Genomic DNA, 19,104 nt, shown 5'->3' with positions numbered 1-19,104 from the left:
GCGGAGCAGGCCTGACAGCCTAAATGGCCTCCTCCTGCTTCTATTTCTTATGTTCTTATGCTAAGCGCAAGGGGGATTCCTAAGAATGGTCCCCCAGTTTGCTGTTGTCCCATGTTCTGTCCAGTCCCAGATACTCCAATGGGGACATTCATTGAGAATGACCACTCACCAAAGAGACTGCAGGTCCCTCAAGTTCATTAAGAGAAAGTATTGGAAGCTTGGAATGGCGAAAGAGGTTCAACAATACACAAAAGCATGTGAAGTGTGCATCTGGCGCAAGGAGCCCCATGCCTGTTCTGGACAGACCATAGGCACACATTTCCATGGACTTTGTCATGGGTCTTTCACCATCTAAGGGAAGACTGTCATCGTGGTAATTGTTGATCAGTTTTCGAAGGACTGCAAATTCATTGCCTTGGACAAGCTACCATCTGCAGTGGACATGGCTGAAATTGTCCTGGCCCAGGTCTTCATGATCCATAGATACCCGGTGAACATTGTCACGGATTGTGGTCCACAATTCACATCACATTTATAGAGGGCATTCTGTAAGCTTATTAGGACAACAACGAGTCCTCTTTCCACTGTTCCATTCGCAGTCCAACGGCCAGCCAGTGTTTGTCAACAAAGATCTGGAATGAACCCAAAGATGCTTGGCCTCAGAAAGATCTGAAGAGTGGTACGGTCATTTGATGTGAGCAGAGGTCACCCACAGTACCTTACAGAATTTAGCGCATGGGATGTCACTGTTTGAATGCTAGTTTGGTTATCCTCCACCACTCTTTCTGGAACAGGAGGCCAAGGATGGGTTTCCTGTGGCTGAAGATCTCGTCCAACACTGCAAGAAATGGGACTAGGCCATCAGAGATTTTGCAGGCCTCTACCTGGAAGGTGTAAACCAAGGCTAATCAAAGGAGAAAATGGGCCCACTTTACATTTTGGGCAATAGGTGTGGCTATCCACTCAGCATTTGCCTCTGAGTGTGGAATCTAGGAAGTTGGCTCCCAAGTTAATTAGACATTTTAAAGTCCTCTAGAAAGTAAATCCGGTTGTTTACACCCTGCTGCTCCCCAAGACCGTGAAGATCAATCCATTTTCTAATTCCTAGATTAACCCTCTGTGCACCAGCCCCTTTGCCTCACTACCATCAGCTCTCAGGTTTATTGATGGGGAGCAGGTCTTCACAGTCAGAAGAACTTTGGACTCATCAATTGTTCGAGGTGTTCAGCAGAAGGAGGGATTTGGACCCAGGGAGATGTACTGGGTGCCTGAAAAGGACATCTTGGATCCAGTTCTCATCCATGACTACCATCACTGTCTCAGGAATCAGCCATACATGAGGGGGCGGTCTCAGTTTTATACCGTCCCAATCCTAGCCTCGGGTACTCTAGCTCTTGGGTCCTAACCAGCCTCACCTAGATCTCTTGTTAGAATGTCAATGACTTGGTTAATAGAATTGAAGGCTTTGTTGCAAAGTTTGCAGATGATAGGAAGATAGGTGGAAGGGCAGGTATTTTTGATGGGGCAGTAGGGAGGTTACAGAAGGACTTTGATAGGAGAATGGACAAAGAAATGGCAAGAAGTGTATGGTCATGCACTTTGGTAGAAGAAATAAAAGGGTAGACTATTTTCTAAGTGGAGAGAAAATTCATAAAACTGGGGTGCACTGGCCATATCATTGTCCTCTCTGTATATTCAGGTGCCTAAGAGTCTTTTAAATGCCCCTTGCTATCAGTCTCAGCCACCACCTCTGGCAGTGCATTTGAGGCCCCAGCATTCTCTGTGTAAAAAATACTTGCCTCTGCAATCTCTCCAGCTATTTCCTTCAGAACCCAAGGGTGCATTCCATCAGGTCCAGGAGATTTATCCAGTTAAGCTTTCTGAGCCCCCTCTCAGTTGTAATTTTAACTGCACATACTTTACTTCCCTGACACTGAAAATCTGGTACACTGCAGATGTCTCCCACTATGAAGACTGATGCAAAATATGCATTCAGTTCCTGTGCCATCTCTGTGTCTTTCATTACAATATCTCCAGCATCATTTTGTATTGGTTTTATATCTACCCTCAACTCTTTTTTACCCTTTATATACTTAAAAAAAGCCTTTTAGTATCTTTTTTGATATTATTCACCAGCTTCTTTTCATAATTCATCTTTTCCTTCCTAATAGCCTTCTTAGTTTCCATCTGCAAGTTTTTAAAAACTTTCCAATCCTCTGGCTCTGACTTGTATGCCCTTGCTTTTGCTTTTACTTTGGCTCTGACTTGACGACTTGTCAGCCACAGTAGTGTCTTTCTTCCATTTGAAAATTTCTTCTTATTTGGAATATATCTGTCTTGCACTTCCCTCATTATTCACAGAAACTACAGCCATTGCTGCTCTGCTGTCATTCCTGCTGGTGTCTCTTTACAGTCAACCTCGGCCAGTTCTCCTCTCATGCCATTGTAATTTTCTTTATTCCACTGAAGTACCGACACATTGGAATTTAGTTTCTCTTTCTCAAGTTTCAAAGTGAACCTGATCATATTGTGATCACTGTTCCCTAAGGGTTCCTTAACCTTAAGCTCTCATATTACCTTTGGATCATTGCACAACACCCAATCCAGCACAGCCAATCCCCTAGTGGGCTCAACAATAAGCTGTTCTAAAAAGCCATCCTTAGACAGATGGGATAGATTTTGTTAAATGTATTCAGGAAAGTTTTCTTAATTAATACATAGAAGTTGCAGTGAGAGTGTGTGTGATACTTGATCTATTAGGGCATGAGACGGAAGTTTTTGTTGGGGAACTCTTTGCATCTAATGATCATAATGCCACTAGTTTCAAAGAAAACCTGGAAAAGGATGGGTTGAGATTCTATTTGGAGAAAGACCAATTTTAATGGTATCAGAAATGATCTGGCAGGCATGGATTGGGGCAGACTGTTTTCTGGCAAAGGTGTACTTTGTATGTCGGCCTTCAGAAGTTAAATTATGTGAGTACCAAGCTTGTATGTGGCTGTCAGAATAAAAGATAAAGTTACCAGGTTTAGGTAACCTTGGTTTTCAAGAGATATTGAGGCCTTCGTTAACAAAAATGGAGGTGCAGAGCAGGTATATGTAGGTAGGAACAAATGAGATACTTATGGAATGCAATTGACACTTAAGAAAGTAATCAGGAGAATTATAAGAAGGCATAAAGTTGTTCTTGCAGACAGGGTGAAGGAGAATACTAAAAGATTCTACAGATATGTTAAGAGCAAAAGAATTGCAAGGGACAAAATTGGTCCTCTGGATGGTCAGAAAGATAATCTATTATTGGAGCCAAAAGAGATGGGGGAGATGTTAAATTAATTTTCTTGCTTTTTTTTTTACTCGGGGAACAGATCAGATACAGAATCCTAAGCAACAACGAAGTCATAAACCCTATACAGATTACAGAGGAGGAGGTGTTTGCTGTCTTGAGGCAAATTGGGGTGAATAAATCTCTTGGGTCTGATAACACATTCCCTCAGACCCTGTGGGAGGCAAGTGCAGAAGTTGCAGGGCCCCAAGCAGAGATATTTAAATCACTTCTAGCAACAGGTGAGGTACCAGAGGATTGGAGGATAGCTAATGTTATTTGGCTGTTTAAGAAAGGCACTAAAATAATCCAGTTATTGGAGAAGCTATTGGAAGTTATTCTAAGGGACCAGATATACAGTATGTGTCTTTGGTTAGACATGGACTGATCATGAATAGTCAACATGGCTTTGTGTGTGGTTAATGCTGACAAGTGCATAGTATTGCACCTCAGTAGGACCGAACAGAGTATGTCTTACACAGTGAATGATGGGGCACTGTGGAATAGAACAAGTGGATCTCAGAATACAGGTCCATAATTCATTGAAAGTGGCAGCACAGGTAGAGAGGATAGAAAAGAAAGCTTTTGGCACATTGACTTTCATAAATTAAAGTGTTCAATACAGGAGATGTGATGTTATGTTGAAATTGTATAAGATGTTGGTGGAGCCTAATCTGGAGTATTGTGTAGTTTCCAATTTTTTATTTATTGAGATATGGTGCAAAGCAGGCCCTTCCGGTCATTCAAGCTGCACTGCCAATTTAACCCTAGCCTAATCACAGGACAATTTACAATGACCAATTAACCTACCAACTGCTATGTCTTTGTGGGAGGAAACTGGGCACCCGGAGGAAACAGCGCACTCACAGGGAGATTGTGCAAACTCTTTAAAGACAGTGGCGAGAATTGAAGCTGGGTCACTGTCACTGTAAGGCGTTGAGCTATTCACTATACTACAATGAGGTGGGAATTGAACCTGGGTCACTGGCACTGTAAAGCATTGTGCTAAGCTCTAAACAATCATGCTGCCCAGCCTACCTACAGGAAGGATGGAAATAAGGTTGAAACAGTACTGAAACATTTTCAAGGATGTTGCCAGGACTGGAGGACCTGAGTTATATGGAAGGATTGAATGGATTGAGAGCTCATCCCCTCACAATTAACCAATAAGTTCCAAGACTTTGGCCTTAATACCTCCTTGTGCAATTGTATCATGGACTTCCTCACTTTTAGATCCCAGTCAGCTTGGATTGGCAACAACATCACTTCCACGATCTCAGTCAGCACAGGTAAATCACAAGCCTGTGTGTTTTGCCCCCTTCTTTACTCACTTTACACTTATGATTGCATGGCTAAGCACAGCTCCAATGCCATATTCAAGTTTGCTGATGACACCACTATCATAGGTCGAATCAAAGGTGGTCATGAACCAATATATGGGTGGGAGACTGAAAATCTGGCTGTGGTGTCATAACAACAGCCTCTCACTCAATGTCAGCAAGACCAAAGAACTGGTTATAGACTACAAAAGAAGGAAACTGGAGGTCCAAGTGCAGCCCTCACTGGAAGATCAGATGTTAAGGGGGTTAGAAAATTTAAGTTTCAGGGTGTTATTATTTCACAGGACCTGTCCTGGGCCCAGCAATTAAGTGCAATTACAAAGAAAGCACGGCAGCACCTCTACTTACATAGGAGTTTATGGAGATTTCGCATGATATCTAAGACTGCCAAATTTCTATAGATGTGTAATAGAGAGTATATTGACTAGCTACATTACTGCCTGGTATGGAAGCACCTTTGAACGGAAATCCGACAAACATAGTGGATATAGCCCAGACCATCATGGAAAGGCTGTTGCAGGAAGGCAGCATCCGTTATCAGAGAGCCCCCATCATTCAGGCCATTCTCTATGCTCGCTGCTGCCATTAGGAGGAAGGTACAAGAGCCTCAGGACTTGCACCACCAGGTTTAGCCCCTCAACCATCAGGCTCTTGAACAAAGGCAACAACTGCACACAACTTCACTTGCTCCATTACTAAACTGTTCCCATAACCAACGGACTCACTTTCAGGACTCCTCATCTCATGTTCTCGATATGTATAGCTTATTTTTTCATCATTATTATTTCTTTTTACACCCGAGTTCATTGATTCTGTTATAGTTGCTATTCTATAGATTTGTTGAGCATGCTTACAGAAAATGGATCTCGGTTGTATATGGTGACATGTATATATATATAAAATAATAAAATTTACTTTAGATCAGGCATGCGCAAACTACGGCCCGCGGTTAAGCTTTTTAATCCGGCCCGCAGAACTTGATGAAATTATATTAATAAACCTTGTTAACGTTTTTTCCCCGCAATTCTGATGTTTTCCCAATAGATGACGCACTCTATATACATTGACCTTTGTTGAGGTGCAGTGTATTACTCCACATTTGCGCTTTACTCTTTGTTCGGCTTGACCTATTTGTGTGAACAGGCATTCAGTGTCATGAACATCAACAAAGCCAGCCACAGATCCAAGTTAACTGACCCAACACCTCAGATCCATCCTGAGAATCGCCACAACAAAACTAAATCCAGACTTTGATGCGTTGGCTAAAAAGGGAGACCAACAACACTGTTCCCACTGAAATTAAAAATAAGTTTCTTCATTGTGTTATGTAAAAAATGCATTTGAAAATATTTTTTTCAATAAGCCTTACATGTTACATGTCATTTCTGTTAAGTGATGGACATGAGTAGTGCGCAGGTGCAAGTACGTTCTCAAAATAAAAACTGCGCTCCAGATCAAATAACGCGCTCCGCATACTGGCGCGCTGTCATTGTTCTGTCTTTGTGCTGGTCGTTGTTGAGTTTTGGCACAGGGGACAATTGAATAAGAAGGAGCAGGACAAGTAGACCTGCATCTCCTACCGTTTTTGAAATAAAGACAGTCAGGAGGAGAGTGATGATGATAATATCTTGAAGGATAACAGAATTTTCAGTGCTTTAAAATAATAACTGTTACTATTAAAAAAAAGCTGTATTTTATTCATTTAATTTTCAGTGTTTTAAAGTCATTTCAATAAATAGCTAAATACCATGGGACTTCAAAGACAGATATTTTGTTGTAATGCATTTGTTCATTTTCAATTGAAATTAAAGCACATGTTTTCTACATATCCCATGATATTTTATTTTCTCTTATGAGGTGTATTACCAAAACACTCCATCCATCTGCTCCTGGTCCGGCCCCCCCAGTCAAATTTTAGAATCCTTTGTGGCCCACAAGTCAAAAAGTTTGCCCACCCCTGCTTTAGATAGTTCCTATTCCACAGATTTGTTGAGTATGCCCACAAGAAAATGAATCTCAGGGATATATACAGTGGCATGCAAAAGTTTGGGCACTCCTGGTCAAAAATTGTTACTGTGAATAGTTAAGTGAGTGGAAGATGAACTGATCTCCAAAAGTCATCAAGTTAAAGATGAAGCATTCTTTTCAACATTTTAAACAAGATTAGTGTATTATCTTTGTTTGTACAAGCTTAGAGTGAAAAAAAAAGGAAAGGAGCACCATGCAAATGTTTGGGCACCCCAGGAGATTTGAGCTCTCAGATAACTTTTACCAAGGTCTCAGACCTTAATTGGCTTGTTCACAGTCATCATTGGGAAAGGCCAGGTGATCCAAATTTCAAAGCTTTATAAATACCCTGACTCCTCAAACCTTGTCCCAACAATCAGCAGCCATGGGATCCTCTAAGAAGCTGCCTAGTACTCTGAAAATTAAAAGAAATGATGCCCACAAAGCAGGAGAAGGCTATAAAAAGAGAGCTAAGCGTTTTCAGGTAACCGTTTCCTCAGTTTGTAATGTAATTAAGAAATAGCAGTTAACAGGAACAGTGGAGATCAAGTTGAGGTCTGGAAGACCAAGAAAACTTTCCAAGAGAACTGCTCATAGGATTGCTAGAAAGGCAAATCAAAACCACTATTTGACTGCAAAAGACCTTCAAGAAGATTTAGCAGGCTCTGGAGTGGTGGTGCACTATGCTACTGTGCAGTGACACCTGCACAAGTATGACCTTCATGGAAGAGTCATCAGAAGAAAGTCTTTCCTGCATCCTCACCACAAAATTTAGCGTCAGAAGTTTGCAAAGGAACATCTAAACAAGCCTGATGCATTTTGGAAACAAGTCCTGTGGACTGATGAAGTTAAAATAGAACTTTTTGGCCGTAATGAGAAAAGGTATGTTTGGAGAAAAAGGGTGCAGAATTTCAAGAAAAGAACACCCCTCCGACTGTTAAGCGGGGGGGGGGGGGGTGGATTGATCATGCTTTGGACTTGTGTTGCAGCCAGTGGCACGGCGAACATTTCACTGGTAGAGGGAAGAATGAATTCAATTAAATACATGCAAATTCTGGAAGCAAACCATACCGTCTGTAAAAAAGCTGAAGATGAAAAGAGGATGGCTAGTACAACAGGATAATGATCCTCAAAATCCACAATGGTCTTCCTCAAGAGGCACAAGCTGAAAGTTTTGCCATGGTCCTCACAGTCCCTCAACCTAAACATCATTGAAAATCTGTGGGTAGACCTCAAAAGAGCAGTGCATGCAAGACGGTCCAAGAATCTCACAGAACTCGAAGCCTTTTGCAAGGAAGAATTGCCGAAAATCCCCCAAACAAGAATCGAAAGCTGCCTGCAGAAAGTGTCTACAAGCTGTAATACACTCAAAGGGGGTGTTACTAAGTACTGACCATGCAGGGAGCCCAAACTATTGTTACAGGCCTGTTTCCTTTTTTGTTATTTCAAAACTGTAAAAGATGGAAATAAAAAAGTAGTCTTGGTTAAAATATTTAAGAAATCTTTAACTTTATGCCTTTTGGAAATCAGGTCATCTTTTACTCACTTAGCTATGCACAGTAACAGAAATTTTGACCGGAGTGCCCAAACTTTTGTATGCCACTGTATGCTGATATATATATATATACTTTAATAATAAAATTTACTTTGGAACATAGAAGATTGAGGGAAGATTTGATAGAGGTATACAAAATGATAAGGCATATCAACAGTCAATACACGCAGGCTTTTTCCAGTGAGGCTGGATGGTACGACAAATAGAGGTCATGGGTTAAGGGTGAAAAATTAAAGAGGAGCATGTGGGGAAATCTTTTCACTTAGAGGGTTGTGAGAGTGTGGAATGAGCTGCCAGCGCAAGTGGTGCACGTAAGCTCGATTTCAACATTTAAGAGAGTTTAGATAGGTACATGGTTGGGAGTGGTATGGAGGTCTATGGTCTCACTGCAGGTCATTAGGAATAAGCATTTTAAATGGTTTGGCACAGACTAGATGGACTGAAGGGCCTGTTTCTTTGCTTTTCGATGATGGACTCTAAACCTAGGCTCTGATCTTTGAATACTCTACAGAGAGTGAATATGTCACAGTTCTGTACAATCTCAGCTTATTTCATGTTTCGTGTAATTTTATCAGCAGTTTTCTACTGTCTAATCTATTTTTATTTGCTGTGCTCTGAAGTGTGTTTGATTTGCACTTTTGAAGTTGGGTTCTAACTTGTGTCTTACAGTTTTTCCCAAAATGCTCCTGAAGATGCTGTTAAATCCGTTGTTCATCTTTGTTGTTCTGGCTGAGTGTTGCTTTTCATCAGTGATCGCAGGCATTTCCACATACTTCAATAAATTTCTGGTGTCCCAATACTCTACCACAACTTCCAAAGCCAATTTGCTTATTGGTGAGTGATAGCTCAGCATATTCTTTCAAAGCAAGCTGAAGGTAATGGCATTGGGGAGAGAACATGAACATGGTTATGAGGTATGTGATATGCTGAAATCACGTTGTAAGGCAGAATAAACTCAAAAGGATGGATTTTAAACTTTTTAATGTTGGTTCATGCTGAGCATGATTCCATCTGTTAGTTCCCTTTAGTCCATATCCCTCTAAACTTTTCCTATCCTTGTTCCTGTCCAAGTACCTTTCAAATATTGTTAATGTACCTTCCTTAACTGCTTACTCTTGCAGCTCATTCCAAATACTAACCACTCTCTGGGTGAAAAATATTAGCCCTCAAATTTCTATTAAATCTCTCTCCTCTCACCTTAAACCTATATCATAAAACCATATAACAATTACAGCATGGAAACAGGCCATCTTGGCCCTTCTAGTCCATACCAAACGCTTACTCTCACCTAGTCCCACTGACCTGTACTCAGCCCATAACTCTCCATTCCTTTCCTGTCCATATACCTATCCAACTTTACTTTAAATGGCAATATCGAACCTGCCTCTACCACTTCTACTGGAAGCTCGCTCCACACAGCTACCACTCTCTGAGTGAAGAAATCCCCTCCCCCCCCCGTGTTACCTTTAAACTTTTGCCCCCTAACTCTCAACTCATGTCCTCGTGTTTGAATTCTCCCAACTCTCAATGGAAAAAGCCTATCCATGTCAACTCTATCTATCCTCCTCATAATTTTAAATACCTCTATCAAGTCCCCCCCTCAACCTGCTATGCTCCAAAGAAAAAGACCTAACTTGTTCAACCTTTCCCTGTAACTTTGGTGCTGAAACCCAGGTAACATTCTAGTAAATCTTCTCAGTACTCTCTCTATTTTGTTGACATCTTTCCTATAATTCAGGTGACCAGAACTATACACAATACTCAAAATTTGGCCTTACCAATGCCTTGTATAATTTTAACATTACATCCCAACTCCTATACTCAATGCTGTGATTAATAAAGGCCAACATAGCAAAAGCTTTCTTCACCACCCTATCCACATGAAATTCCACCTTCAGGGAATTGTGCACTATTATTCCTAGATCACTGTGTTCTACTGCATTCTTCAATGCCCTACCATTTACCATGTATGTCTTATTTGGATTATTCCTACCAAAATGTAGCACCTCACACTTACCAGCATTAAACTCCATCTGCCATCATTCAGCCCACTCTTCTAACTGGCTTAAATCTCTCTGCAAACCTTGAAAGCCTACTTCATTATCCACAATGCCACCTACCTTAGTATCACCTGCATACTTACTAATCCAATTACCACCCCATCATCCAGATCATTAATGTATATGACAAACAACATTGGACCCAGTACAGGTCCCTGGCCTCCAATCTGACAAACAGTTATCCACCACTATTCTCTGGCATCTCCCATCTAGCCACTGTTGAATCCATTTTACTACTTCAATATGAACACCTAAAGATTGAACCTTCTGAACTAACCTTCCATGTGGAACCTTGTCAAAGGCTTTACTGGTCCATATAGACAATCCTTGTCAACTTTCCTCATAAATAACCTCTTCAAAAAATTCAATAAGATTTGTCAAACATGATCTTCCACACACAAATCCATGTTGACTGTTCCTAATCAGACCCTGTCTATCCAGATAATTATATACACCATCTCTAAGAATACTTTCCATTAAATTACCCACCACTGACGTCAAACTTACAGGCCTATAATTGCTAGGTTTACTCTTAGAACCCTTTTTAAACAATGGAACAACATGAGCAATACACCAATCCTCCAGGATCATTCCCGTTTCTAATGACATTTGAAATATTTCTGTCAGAGCCCCTGCTATTTCTAGGGAATATCCTGTCAGGACCCAGAGATTTATCTACTTTTATATTCCTGAAAAGTGTCAGCACTTCCTCCTCTTTAATTGTCATAGTTTCCATATCTTCCCTACTTGTTTCCCTTACCTTACACAATTCAATATTCTTCTCCTTAGTGAATACCGAAGAAAAGAAATTGTTCAAAACCTCCCCCATCTCATTCGGCTCCACGCATAGCTGTCCACTCTGATTCTCTAAGGGACCAATTTTATTCCTCACTATCCTTTTGCTATTAATATAACTGTAGAAATCCTTTGGATTTATTTTCACCTTACTTGCCAAAGCAACCTTGTATCTTCTTTTAGCTTTTCTAATTTTTTTCATAAGATTCTTCTTACATTCCTCCAGTTCTTGATTCACCAACCCTGGAATAAAGATGGTGTGCACATTCACCTTATCTAGGGCACTAATAATGAGAATTTTCCGCAGGGATTGCTCCCTACGTGACTCTCTTGTCCATTCATCCCCCCATCCCTCCCCACTGACCTCCCTCCAGGCTCTCATCCCTGCAAACGGAAGAAGTGCTGCATCTGCCCCCACACTTCTTCCCTCACCACCATCCTAGGCCCCAGTCAGTCCTTTCAGGTGAGGCACCACTTCACCTGCGAGTCAGCTGGGGTGATATACTGTATCTGGTGCTCCCAATGTGGCCATTTATACATTGGGGAGACCTGCCGCAGACTGGGAGACTGTTTCGCCGAATACCGGCACTCAGTCCTCCAGCAGTGGCGGGATCTCCCTGTGGCCACACACTTCAATTCCACAGACCACTCCCACTCCGATATGTCTGTCCATGGCCTCCTCTACCATCAAGATGAGGCCACACGCAGGTCAATGGAGCAATACCTTATCTCCCGCCTAGGTAGCCTCCTACCTGCCGGCATGAACATTCAACTCACAGACCTCCGTTGATACCCCTTACCCCATCCCTATCTATAATTTTAGTCTGGTTCTCTTTCTCTCTCTTTTTTCCCCCTCACTATAATCTCCCCCCAGCCCTACCTGTCTTTCTCTTTTATTTCCCATAATTCTCCACCTTCCCCCTAGCCCTTCCCTTCAGCCTATCGCTTCCCAGCTCTCTGCTTCATCCCTCCACCCACTTCTTATCCCCCCTTGACCATCCCATGTAACTTCACTCCTGATGAAGGTTGTCAGCCCAAAACGTTGTCATTACCTCCTCCCATAGATACTGTCTGGCCTGCTGAGTTCCGCCAGCATTTTTTTTTAATAATGACAGGATATGTGGTTATGGCCTAAGTGTCAGAAAGAAGCACTGAAGCGGATCAACAGTTAGAAACATAGAGACATAGAAAACCTACAGCACACTACAGGCCCTTTGGCCCACAAAGTTGTGCTGAACACTTCCCTACCTTAGAAATTACTAGCTTCTATTTTTCTAACCTCCATGTGCCTATCCAAAATTAAGACCCTATTTTTTTAATATATTTTTATTCGATTTTTTAAAGATAATTACATAGAGTGTATAGTATAGTATAATAGAATAGTAGAGTATAATATCAGCCCTCCCCCTCCCCTTAACCCTTCCCCCTTAATATCCCCATCTGAAAAAAGAGAGAAAGAAAGAAGAAAGAAAGATTGCCTGGAATTATCGGAAGATCTCCACATGCTCCATGGAGTTGAAAATAACTTTAATATATATATTTATTTCTTTCCCCAAATAGCTAACAACTTCATCTTCAAAGAGCTTATATATTTAATCCTATCTTTTGTAAATAAGGATGCCAAATTTTCAGAAATATATCATATTCATTTCTTAAATTATAAGTAATTTTTTCAAGTGGAATGCAGCTAAAAATTTCATTATTCCAATGGTCCATAGTTAAGTATGAATCTGATTTCCAAGTAACCGCAATAGCCTTTTTGGCTACTGCCAATGCAATTTTTAATCATTTTTTTTCTGATATTTGTTCAATTTAAGTTTTGGTTTCATCCCTTCAATATCATCTAGTAAAAATAATATTGGATTATGTGGAAGTTGTATTCCAATGATTTGTTCCAATAAAACTCTTAAATTTATCCAGAAAGGCTGGATTTTAAAACAAGACCAATTAGAATGTAAAAAAGTACCAATTTCTTGATTACATCAAAAACATTGGTCAGATAAATTTGGGTTTAATCTATTTATTTTTTGTGGTGTAATATATAATTGATGTAAAAAATTATATTGTACTAATCTAAGTTGGACATTGTATTTGTCATACTGTCAAGGCGTAGTCTTGACCAACTATTTCATCAATTTTAATATTCAAATCAATTTTCCATTTTTGTCTTGACTTATGAATTCCTTGTTTAATTGTCTGTTTTTGAATCAAATTGTACATACAAGAAGTAAATTTTTCAATTTTACCTTTTTGAATTAAAATTTCTATTTCATTAGGCTTCGGCATTAACATTGTCTGACCCAGTTTATCTCTTAAGTAAGCCCATAATTGGAAATAACAGAAAAGAGTATTATTTGATATTTGATATTTATTTTTTAGTTGATCAAACAACATCAATTTACCTCCTTCAAAACAATCACCTATATATTTAATCTCTTTTTGAAACCAGTTATATAAAAGTTGGTTATCCATTGTAAAAGGAATGAGTCTATTTTGAATTAGGGATCTCTTTGCTAATAAAGATTTCTTTATCTCATCATCAACATTTATCTTATTCCATAAATCAATCAAATGTTTTAATATAAGAGATTCTTACTTTTCCTGTATCCATCTGGATTCCCATTTATATATAAAATCTTCTGGTATATTTTCTCTTATCTTATCTAACTCTATTCTAATCTATGCCAGTTTATCTTCATCAAAAAAAGATGCAATAAACCTAAGTTGATTTGCTTTATAAGAATTCTTAAAATTTGGGAGTTGTAACCCTCCTAAGTCAAATTTACATGTCAATTTTTCCAACCATATTCTTGACATCTTACCTTTCCAAAGAAATTTCCTCACACACTTATTCAGCTCTTGAAAAAACTTCTGCAGTAGTTGTATTGGTAAAAGACCCTATTGTATCCACCTCCAGCACCATTGCCAGCAGCCCATTCCACGCACTTACCACTCTGTGTAAAAAACTTACCCTTGGCATCTTCTGTGTACCTTCTCTCCAGCACCTTAAACCTGTGTCCTCTTGTGGCAACCATTTCAGCCCTGGGAAAAAGCCTCTGACTATCCACACGATCAATGCCTCATGTCATCTTATACACCTCTATTGGTTCACCTTTCATTCTCCATTACACCAAAGAGAAAAGGCAGAGTTCACCCATCCCTTCCCACCGACCTCCCTCCTGACACTTATCCTTTAAGCGGAACAAGTGCCTCACCTGTCCTTACACTTGCTCTTCAGCACCATTCAGGGCCCCAGACTGTCCTTCCAGGTGAGGTGACACTTCACCTGTGAGTCGGCTGGTGTGGTATACTGTGTCCAGTGCTCCCGGTGTGGCCTTTTATATATTGGTGAGACCCGACGCAGACTGGGAGACTGTTCCGCTGAACACCTACGCTCTGTCCGCCAGAGAAAGCAGGCTCTCCCAGTGGCCACACATTTTAATTCCATGTCCCATTCCCATTCTGATATGTCTATCCATGGCCTCCTCTACTGTCAAGATGAAGCCACACTCAGGTTGGAGGAACAACACCTTATATTCCGGCTGGGTAGCCTCCAACCTGATGACATGAACATTGACTTCTCTAACTTCCGTTAATGCCCCTCCTCCCCTTCTTACCCCAACCCTGACATATTTCGCTGTTTGTTTTTTTTCTCTCTCTCTGCCCATCACTCTGCCTGTTCTCCATCTCCCTCTGGTGCTCCCCCCACCTTTCTTTCTACCGAGGCCTCCCGTCCCATGGTCCTTTCCTTTCTCCAGCTCTGTATCACTTTCGCCAATCACCTATCCAACTCTTAGCTTCATCCCACCCCCTCCGGTCTTCTATCATTTCGCATTTCCCCCTCCCCCCACTACTTTCAAATCTATTAGTATCTTTCCTTTCATTTAGTCCTGACGCAGGGTCTCGGCCTGAAACGTTGACAGTGCTTCTCCCTATAGTTGCTGCCTGGCCTGCTGTGTTCCACCAGCATTTTGTGTGTATTGTTTGAATTTCCAGCATCCGCAGATTTCCTCATGTTTGCTGAGTTCACTCAACCTGTTTTCATAAGTCATGCTCCCCAATCTAGGCAACATCCTTGTAAATCTCCTCTGCACCATTTCTATGACTTCCACATCCTTCCTGAAGTGAGGCACCCAGAACTGAGCACAGTACTCCAAGTGGGGTCTGACCAGGGTCCTATATAGCTGCAACATTACCTCTCAGCTCCTAAATTCGATTCCATGATTAATGAAAGTCAATACACCGTATGACTTCTTAACCACAGAATCAACCTGCACAGCTGCTTTGAGTGTCCTATGGACTCGGACCCCTAGATCCATTTGATCCGCCACACTGCCAAGAGTCTTACCATTAATACTATATTCTGCCATCATATTTGACCTACCAAAATGAACCACTTCACACTTATCTGGGTTGAACTCCATCTGCCACTTCTCAGTCCAGTTTTGCATCCTATCAATGTCCCACCGCAACCTCTGACAGCCCTCCACACTATCCACAACACCCCCAACCTTTGTGTCATCAGCAAACTTACTAACTTATCCCTCCACTTTCTCATCCAGGTCATTTATAAAAATCTCGAAGTAAGGGTCCCAGAACAGATCCCTGAGGCACACTACTGGAGACCTACCTTTATGCAGAATATGACCCGTCTACAACCATCCTTTGCCTTCTGTGGTCAAGCCAGTTCTGGATCCACAAAGCAATGTCCTCTTGGATCCCATGCCTCCTTACTTCCTCAATAAGCCTTGCTGAAATTCCATATACACTACATCTACTGCTCTTCCTTCATCAATGTGTTTAGTCACATCCTCAAAAAAATTCAATCAGGCTCATAAAGCACTACCTGCCCTTTACAAAGCCATGCTGACTACTCCTAATCACATTATACCTCTCCAAATGTTCATAAATCCTGCCTCTCAGGATCTTTTCCATCAATTTACCAACCACTAAGGTAAGACTGGTGGCGCAGTGACATCAACTTTGGACTCCGGAACAGAGGTTCCAAGGATGAAATTCAGCCAGGCCGTTCCTGAATATGCTTTCCATCCGTGCCGGGTTGAGTGTTGAGCTTGCAATTTGATCTCGTAAAATTAAAAAAATACTGCGAAATGTCTGTGTGAGGAATGACGCGCCACACAGCCTTTGGTTCCGCGCCTTGTAAGGCATGAAAATGCCCAACGCTGGCCTTTCAGGCCTAGTTTGACATCATCAACACCATGGTAAGACTCACTGGTCTATAATTTCCTGGGCTATCTCTACTCCCTTTCTTGATTAAAGGAATAACATCAGCAACCCTCCAATCCTCTGGAACCTCTCCCATCTACATTGTTGATGCAAAAGTCATCGCCAGACTTTAGTTCTAGACTCCTTTGCCTGGGAAAACAACTATCTACCTGATCTTTCTCATTAAAATTTTATAAACTTTCAGATTGTCTTCCTAAGCCTTCTAGCTGCAGTTAGAATAAACCAAACTTGTCCAATCTCTCCTCATAACTACAGCGCTCCAGTTCAAACAGCTTCCTGCTGAATCTGTTCTGCACTCGATTACTATCACATCCTTCTTTTTTTTTAAATAGTATGATTACCATCTGGCTAATCAATGTTTTGTACAGCTGTATCATAAAGTCCCAGCTCTTATAGTTAAACACCTTCAATACCTTTTTCACTACCCATTTTTAAGGAAGCTTTAGCCCCAAGGTCTTGCTGTACTTTAATGTGTCTAATGTGCCTGTTGTTTTCTTTATATGTTCTACCAGATTTTGATATCTCAAAGTGTATTATCTCATACTGGATTAAATTCCACCTGAGACTGATCTTCCTAGCTTTCCATCTGATTTGTGTGCAACTATGTTCTTACTCTTCTCTCCTATATATACTCTACCAATTTTCATGTCATCTTCAAGCTCACTAGTCATTCTCCATCATGTCATTTATGAATGAGAAACAACAAAAGGTCCCAGCATCAACCCCTGTTGTACGTGAGTTGTTGCAGACTTACAGTAAAAAAAAAACACCCATCTACCATTACCCTCTGCCTCCTATCTCCCAACCAAGATTGGTTACAATTTGCTATCATGCTACAGATCCCTTGTGGCTTAATCTTTGCAGTAGCCTACCATGTGCAACCTTGTGAAATCTATGTAAGTCAACTTGTGAATACTGCCTGGTTGATGGGCTGTGGCTGTATAGACTGATGGCTCTTTCTTTCGTGCCCTTAGGGTCTATTACCCTGCCAGCTGTTGCAATTGGGATGCTGTTGGGTGGATTCTATATGAAGCATTCTAAATTACCCTTGGTGAAGATCCCCTGGTACTCTGGATGTGTCCTGATTATTAGCATTGTTTTGACTGTTCCTCTGTTTTTCTTGGGATGTTCAACTCAGAAGATTGCTGGAATCAACTACAACAACAATGCAAACAGGTAATTCTGTATTTGGAAATGGAACAGACAGGAGAGGAGCTGAACTTTGACACAGTTACAAGATTTTATTTTATTTTGCACCAATATGCGGTTCAACCTCAGATAAGTCCCTGTGCAGTATCCAATAATAACCCTATACACATCTGTCAAACTGTCCTTCCAAAAACTTACAGCCAGAAAAGCCTGCCCCTCACTGGTTCATAGCACACAGGACAGCAAGAAGAAAGAGGATTTAAACTAGTTTAGAAGAAGGATGGGAACCAGGCCAGCATATCATTAAGTGGAATGACTGAGAGGAAGGTAACAGGTTGTGACCAGAAAATCTGCAAGCTGAAGCAGGATCAAGGTAATAGACAACACGGAATGGATGGGTTAACATGCAACAGTACAGCACAGGAACAGGTCTTTCAGCCCATGATATTGTGCTGAACACACATAGTAAAACTAATCCCTTCTGACTATAAAATGTTCATCTCCTTTCATTTCCTGCATATACATGTACTAAGGAGCCTCTTAAATGCCTCAAGCATATTTGCCTTCACTACCAACACAATCCACACATTCTAGACACCCACCATTCTGTGTAAAAAAAGGAAATAAACTTGCCCCACTCATCTCCTTTCAATGAATGTCCCCCCCACCCCCTGCCCCTATCATAAATGCGTGCAATTGTACAATTGGACATTTTGACCCTAGAAAAAGATATTGGCTGTCTATCTGTGGCTCTCATAATTTTATAAACTTAGATTAGGTTGACCCTCAGCCTCTCCCACCCCAAAGAAAGCAATCTAAGTTTGTCCAACCTCTCTTTATAGGACATGCCCGCAAATCCAAGCAGCATCCCAGTAAACATCTTCCACACTCTCTCCAAAGCCTCCACATCTTTTCTGTAATAGGGTAACCAGAATTGAATGCAATAATGCCAAAATAGAGCTTTGTAAAGTTGCAACGTAACATCTGATTCTTGAATTCAGTGCCTCAACCCATGAAGATAAGCATGTATTTGCTTTCTTTACCACCCTATAAAACTGTGTGATCACTTTCAGCAACCTATGAACTTGGCCACAAAGACCTCTCAGCTATTAACAGTATACTGTCACTTTCCATTTCATCTCCAAAATGCAAAACTCACATTTCACTTGATTAAACTTCATCTGCTATTTCTCCACGCGTATCTGCAACTGATCTATATCCCTCTGTATCCTTTGGCAAACTTCTACACTTCACCACCAATCACTGGGTCATCTACAAACTTAATAACACACACATCCTTGTGCGGTTTCATCCAAATCATTTAACTATATCACAAGAGGAGAAGTTCAAGTATAGGTCCTTGTGAAAACCACTTGTCATAGAAATCGAGCAGGAATAAGTTCTGTCAACTACTTCTTTCTGTCTGCTTTGAGCAACCGAGTTCTGAATTTAAACACCTAGTCATCATATATCCCATGCATCTTGATCCTTTGGATGAGACTATCATGAGAAACCTTGTTGAATGCCTTTCAAATATCTAAGTAGGTATGGACTTATCTACCTTTATTGATCACCTTCTTGATCTCCTGGAAAAACTCGAATCAAGTTAGTAAGAGAAAACCTATCTCT

The 19,104-nt window shown here is 40.9% G+C and overlaps 1 protein-coding gene across 2 annotated transcripts in view; it reads left to right on the top strand.

Moving 5' to 3' along the window:
* LOC132381729 (solute carrier organic anion transporter family member 2A1-like) overlaps positions 1-19,104 on the top strand; it is a 223,150-nt gene that overhangs the window by 141,009 nt on the left and 63,037 nt on the right. For both annotated transcript variants that reach the window (XM_059951311.1, XM_059951304.1), the window contains 2 exons: positions 8,894-9,058; positions 17,301-17,502. In XM_059951311.1, coding sequence (XP_059807294.1) covers positions 8,894-9,058; positions 17,301-17,502 — 367 coding nt within the window. The remainder of the gene's footprint in view (positions 1-8,893; positions 9,059-17,300; positions 17,503-19,104) is intronic.

Source organism: Hypanus sabinus, chromosome 2 (assembly GCF_030144855.1).
Source record: "Hypanus sabinus isolate sHypSab1 chromosome 2, sHypSab1.hap1, whole genome shotgun sequence".
NCBI classification, from domain to species: Eukaryota; Metazoa; Chordata; class Chondrichthyes; order Myliobatiformes; family Dasyatidae; genus Hypanus; species Hypanus sabinus.
The sequence above is the reverse complement of the archived record's forward strand: the minus strand, read 5'-3'. Positions and strand labels throughout refer to the sequence as shown.